The sequence below is a fragment of the Sinocyclocheilus anshuiensis genome, unplaced genomic scaffold (assembly GCF_001515605.1).
Source record: "Sinocyclocheilus anshuiensis isolate Anshui unplaced genomic scaffold, SAMN03320099.WGS_v1.1 scaffold44, whole genome shotgun sequence".
In the NCBI taxonomy this organism is placed as follows: Eukaryota; Metazoa; Chordata; class Actinopteri; order Cypriniformes; family Cyprinidae; genus Sinocyclocheilus; species Sinocyclocheilus anshuiensis.
Window position 1 is genome coordinate 2,291,314 of NW_015555746.1, and position 6,519 is coordinate 2,297,832.

Sequence of the window (6,519 nt, forward strand, 5' to 3'; positions counted from 1 at the left end):
GACGCAGCGTCTCGTTCCCTTCGGGGAACCATGGTTACATACGTAACCTAAAGACGTTCCCCTTCAGGAACTTGAGCTGCATTGAAACGCTATGGGAATGAGAATGCCCACGCCGCCAGACTTGCAAATCCCTGCCTAGTGTGGAAGAGCACAACTAAGGCGAGAGAAAAGGGAGCCAGGAATGGCTAAAGTAGGCGGGGCCTGCCGTCCCGAAGGCCAACTTCTGGAGGAGTGAGCCTTGACCCCCAGAGGAGAGGGGAGATCAGAGAACTCGAGGCTATGGAATAGCATCCTGATCCACCATTTAGCATAAGCTTCTCTGGCCTCGGCCTCGGCCTCAGCGCACCGCGGAGGAAACGTGTACGAAAAGGGTGTCTTCCCACTGAATGGCCACCGAGAGGGGCGTGGTAGGCCGCAATGGCCGCCACGAAGACCTCTAGGGTGGTGTGGGTCAACCCTGCGTATAAACAGGCCTGCAGGAACTCCAGAACTGTACCAAACGGGCAGTTAGCTGGGTCGAGCTGGCGGTCTCCGCACCAAGAAGTACAGTTTCCTCATAGAGGGAGCTCTGGATGAAGGATGGTCTCAACAACCTCGGTTGAGAGACCAGAAGCTATGAGTTGTGCCTCCTCAGAGGCCACACCCACAGCTTCCACAGCTCCAGGCGGGCCGCCACAAAGACCTAAAGGGTGGAGTGGGTCAACCCTGCAGATAAACAGGCCTGCAGGAACTCCAGAACTGTACCAAATGGGCAGTTAGCTGGGTCGAGCTGGCGGTCTCTGCACCAAGAAGTACAGTTTCCTCATAGAGGGAGCTCTGGATGGAGGATGGTCACAACAACCTCGGTTGAGAGACCTGAAGCTATGAGTTGTGCCTCCTCAGAGGCCACACCCACAGCTTCCACAGCTCCGGGCGGGGGCGTGCCCTCTGCCTGTGAGAGGAGATCTCTCCTGATTGGAATCTCCCATGGAGCGCCGTTGAAGAGAGAAATCAGGTCCGAGAACCATATTCGGCCCGGCCAGAATGGGGCTACTGGCAGTAGACTGACCTCGTTCCAGCGCACTCTCTCCAGAACTCCCGGGAGCAGAAAAATCGGGGGAAAGGTGTACAGACGAAGCCTCGGCCACGTCTGTACCATGGCATCCAGCCCCAGTGGAGCTGGATGAGTCAGAGAGAGAACCAGAGGGGACCGTGCGATATCAGTGCGAGTCGCAAACAAGTCCACCTGAGCCTGGCCAAAGACTCTCCAAGTCTGCTTCACTCCTCGGGGTGAGGCATCTATTCCCCGGGCCTCGGCCCCTGCCTCGACAGGATGTCTGCCCCCACATATATAAGAGACCACTATAGTGTTGTCGGTGCGCACCAACACATAGCGATCTCTTAGGCCTGGGAGGAAGTGTTTCAAAGCTAGAAACACGGCCAGCCTCTCCAGTCAACTCATGCGCCACGTGAGATGGCTCATGACCGCTCCCAACCGGTGAGAGATTCCGGGCTTCTGAACATCGAGAGAGAGCGCTGGATCTAGGGAGTGCAGGCGGAGAAAGGGCGAGCCGTCTCCAACCCATCCGCTAGATCTACATGCGATCCCCACGATCTGAATCGCCGCCGTGCCTCAGCAGCAGCAGCACCCTCTCTTTTTCCCCGAGAGTTGGCTGCGCGAGCTCCACTCCACAGTAAAGCTGCTCATTATAATATTAGGCATAATATGCTTGTGTAACTGATGCTTGTGCAACTGGCGAGCTCATCGACGCCCTCCATATCAACCTCCTCGGAGGAAGACAGCCGGAGCGTCGAGCCCTCTCACCGGGGGGAAAGAACCGCAGCGCGGGCTTCCGAACCCCGAGAGCGGGCGCTGGATCTGGTGGGTGAGGAAGAAGATAGGGACTCGCCCGTCTACGTTCCCTCCACTGGATCAATATGCGAACCCCACGAGCACAGCCGCCTCTCCGCCTCGGCGAAAGCGGGGCCTGCGCCGCGAGAAACGCTGGTGAAGGCTCCCTCCTCAAAGAGAGCCTTCGGAGAGCAAAGAACACACAGCCTGAGATGCTGCCCGCACTCACCGTATGTTTGTCTACACTCGTATTGGTAAAATAAAGAGTGATAATGGACAGACAACACCAAATAAGAACGCTGGAGGCGTTCCCGTAGCGTTTCGACGCAGCTCGAGTTCCTTAAGGGGAACTTAATGGTGCTTTATAATCTTTTTGTGCCTTTCGTGGGGCTTAACAATAACACAGAATAGTATACGCACAATATCGAATTTGGATTGGTCTCGTCTGACCGATACCCGATCCGGCAGACAATGCCAGTATCGGAGCCGATACCGATACTCAGTATCGGATCGATGCATCCCTACAAAATATTGCTTCTGACTTGGAGCCTAATAAATGCTTCATGTTCTAGCAGTACATATGATGGAACATGGTTTTGGTTTCAAATCAAAAATCAAAGTCCAGTCAAAACAAAATTAAGAAAACAACAGATTAAACAAGTAGTCCAACTCAAATGTCTTTTGAAACCAGTCAAGGATTTTTTAGAATGTCTAAGATGCTTTTAGCCGTAATGAAAGGGACTCTATGAATGAATGCTGACTGGAACTGAATGTTTCAAGCAAGATTTTCAAGGCAAAATTTCCAATGAATAACAATTTTCTGTTGAATTTCACGTTTCAAGTCATGAGCCATTTGGACAGCATTTATTTTGGATTTTTTTCCCCAGCCTCAGTCCCCTTTCCACTTTCATTGTGTGGAAGCACACAGCTTGGACATTCTGCTAAACATGTATTTTTTGTGCTTACATTTTTAAGTATGTTAACGGTTTTAAATTGTAATAATAATAATAATAATGTTTATATTATTAATAAATATTTAATATAATAATATTAAAATATGTTTTCTCCTGTATTTTTGATCAAATAAATGCAATAAAACTGTAAAAAAAAAAAACTGAACCCTCCCAAAAGTGTAGTGTATATCAAAAATAAATAAATAAAAATGATAATTAAATAAATGATATATAAATCATATATAAATAAATTATATTTAGTTAGGGCATTTTATTTAGGGCAGCATAGCTAACATTTTAGAAGGTGTGTCCAACCCATTTGCATTATTGCATAAATCAGCCAAGATATGCCTACGGAGTCCACACACAATTTTATGTTTTTTTTGTTGTTGTTGTTGTTATTATTATTATTATTATTATTTAATTTAAGTCAGGGCCCTGATGTAGTACTCTCTACATAACATGCAAGATATCAAAGCAACTGACACTGTTAATTCTTGCACAGATGGGAATCTTTGTTTTGATGCACACTCAGTGAAGAAGGCATTTAGGAAATGAGAAGGGAGATTGAAAATGTCATGCTCATATTTAAGAGTAAGCACACCTGAGGGGGCTGTGCCCACTCGAGCGCTGTTGGACTGACAGAAGTGGTCAGAGGTTGGCTAAGGCATCAAGACTGAGGGAAAGAGGGAAAATGCGGTTGTTACATTCTTCAAAGATTGTAACAAAATATACTTTTTACATAATCTGTTTTTACTGAAAATTAAAGGGACCTTAATGTTTCTTCTATTTTTTTGTAATTCTTCTTGTGATGCTGCCTAAAATCTTTTGTTTCTTGAGAACAATGCAGATGTTTCACATGGTTCAGAGCCATAAACATTACCTTGGTGACACTATATGCTGCTATCAAAATGATAGGAAGTCGATCATACTTGACTCGCTGTCTTTTTGTCATTTTGTTGGGTTTGTGAAGAATGAACCCCTCCTTCATCTCTTCGGCTACAGAAAATACTTTCCTAATGGAGGGTTGTCAGACCAGGCTTTCACTCATATTGAAATTCTCACAGTTCCTTTCCTTTGTCCCCCCCTCCAATGTTCCACTTCATCTCTCAGAAGTGACGAGTGCTTTTCAGCCACGTTTAATGTCAGCCAAGCCAATGTTTAAAACTGTAGATTATTGAGATTATTATAAATACTGCTCAAAGAGGAAATCCTTTAAGAGAGATTTCAGTTGGATTCAGGGTGAGAAGATTATGCAATATAATGGCATCACAATTTTATGACCTCTTGGTGTACAGACACTTCATTCATTAAACTGTACACAAACATAAAATTGCTTTTACACAGGATGCATAAGCAGATGACAACTCAGTAACTGTATTGTGAAACACTTTCAAAGATAAAGCTCTTTTCATTCAAATATTTTTGTTTTATGGTAATACCTATAATGCCATCTCTCTCTCTCTCTCTCTCTGCAGTTAAACCGACAGTCATTGATGTTGATATCTTCGTAAATAGTATTGGACCTGTGTCATCAATAAATATGGTGAGTGAATGCATGTCCATAAGCTGTGCTATTTTAGTCATTATGAAAGTTGTTTTGATGATTTTTAAAGGGATAGTTCACCCCCCCCATTATTTACTCACCCTCATGAGTGACACCCTTCTACGTATGCTATTTTATTTTTTATTTTTTTCTTCTGTGGAACACAAACACAATTTTTCAAGAATCTTCATGCCACTATTATCCATAAAACAGCATAAATAATTTGAGAATTTTCATTTGGGGGTGAACTTTTATTTCTTTAATGTCTCCTCTTCTCTATTTCTGTCAGTCTCACTGTCTCTCATTCAACAGTTTTAGTTTAGTCCCATAGGTGACATATGGCTGTAGGTTTGAGTTGAAAGCAGGGCCACTAGCTATCCCTCTGAGATGTGAGTCCAATGCTTAAGCTTCATCTCCCCTGAGGCACAGAAAAGCTTCAGGGGAAAGACAGAGGAAGAAAAGATTCAGACTTAAAATGAGACATAGCAAGCGGCAGAGGAAAAGAATATCTATGTTTTTTTGCACAGTAGTTGGCACTTGATATAATAGTTCATCATAAAAATTAATCGCCTTTATCTACTGTAATAAAAAATTAAATAAAGCTTGTTCCATATTTATCTGCGCTTCAATAGAAATCCTATGTAAATGTGGACGACGACGACAGATCACTTCAAATGGATGTTAAATTCCTCTGGAGCTCGATTCTGTCTTTGGTTCCCAATACATCAGATTCATCCTTGAAAATCAGTGTGTGTATTCGCTTCCAATTATTACGGCCCAGGTCTCTGAGAATGAGAGAGAATTGTTGGATAATGAGTAGTGGCCAAACAACAACCTGAAGAAACAGCAGCCATTGATCGATATGTCACCTAACAGTGTGTTAAGGGCTTTTTTAAAGCCTTAAGGGAGATGTTTATTACAGTTCACAGCAGACAATAATATTCAAGAGTGTTAAAAAGTTTTCAAGGTCTAAACGCTAAGTTAGGAACATTGGCATTCTTTTTAGACTGGTGTCTGAATGGAACCTGAAAGGTCGTGACCTCTGCGATGAACACAATCATGCATATTCACATGATTTATTTGCATATTCAGCCTAAAGAGGTAACAAAAATGTTTCATTTCTCAGAGGAATTTGGCGTTTGCAATAGCATAAATGGAAGTAAATTAACATTAAATATCTAACTTATTGTAATCTTCCTATCTTTTCATTTTGGTTTATTGCATGGGCTTTATGAGTTGTCAGAATGCAAAGTGCGAGAAACATTTAAATATGCTTACATTAATCTATTACCTTGTGCTCTGTGACACCGTGTCTCTCCTTCTCCCAATATCTCATTTATTGTCCATGACAATTTCATTTTCTTGAAATGCCGCACATACAATAACATTGTCAGGCAGGTTATTTGCACATCTGTGATAGGACTGGCTCAGCCAACAAAGCAAATAGCATTTTTATTTTCTGCAGCTGGCCTTTACACCATCCACCTTAGTAAATAAAAACTGTTTTACAACCAAAAGAGGAAACTTCTAAAATATATTTTAAAAGTAGTATATATTGTTGCCTATATTTGTCATATAATAGTTGTAGTGGAGATCTTATAATGTTCAGGATTCAATAACTCCCTCCTCAAGGCACCCGTTTTCCCATCATGGTCCGATCCTGCTGTTTGTGCTTTCCTTTGTTTGGCCTCCGCTGTATTACATAGTGTGGAAACTCTAGAAAATGAATAAACACCTACACAGAAGCCACAACAGTGATTCCATTGGGAGGGTTTTTGACTGTGAAACTCAATCGCTAAATGCACTTATAGAGCATCATCGTGCTGCATTGGTCGCCTCTGACGTACAGGGACATAGCAACCATTGTAAACTTTCCACAGCAGTGTTTAGAATTTTTTGGGAAAATAATTATTATATTTTAAGTGTGACAAAAAAATTGTAGCCAGCCACATAAACAATCGATTAAAGACCAAGCGGGAGTCTCTGCCAACAGGTTGCACTGGAATTTGCTCAAACAATCGCAAACAGTAAGGAATAATCCTGGTAACACTTTACAATAAGGTTAACATCAACTAACTATGAACCAGTTCTTCTACAGCATTTATTAATCTTAGTTATGTCATGACAACTCTCGGAGGGATTGGCATGGTAATGTACATGACAATGTTAATGTATTTGGTCTTGGCGGA

The 6,519-nt window shown here is 42.8% G+C and overlaps 1 protein-coding gene across 1 annotated transcript in view; it reads left to right on the forward strand.

Moving 5' to 3' along the window:
• The first annotated feature begins 4,272 nt into the window (after nt 1–4,272).
• The window catches only part of LOC107673620 (gamma-aminobutyric acid receptor subunit gamma-3), a 90,745-nt gene continuing 88,498 nt past the window's right edge, over nt 4,273–6,519 (forward strand). The window contains exon 1 of the mRNA XM_016467286.1: nt 4,273–4,330. Within this exon, the coding sequence (XP_016322772.1) occupies nt 4,328–4,330 (3 nt within the window). The 5' untranslated portion in view covers nt 4,273–4,327. The remainder of the gene's footprint in view (nt 4,331–6,519) is intronic.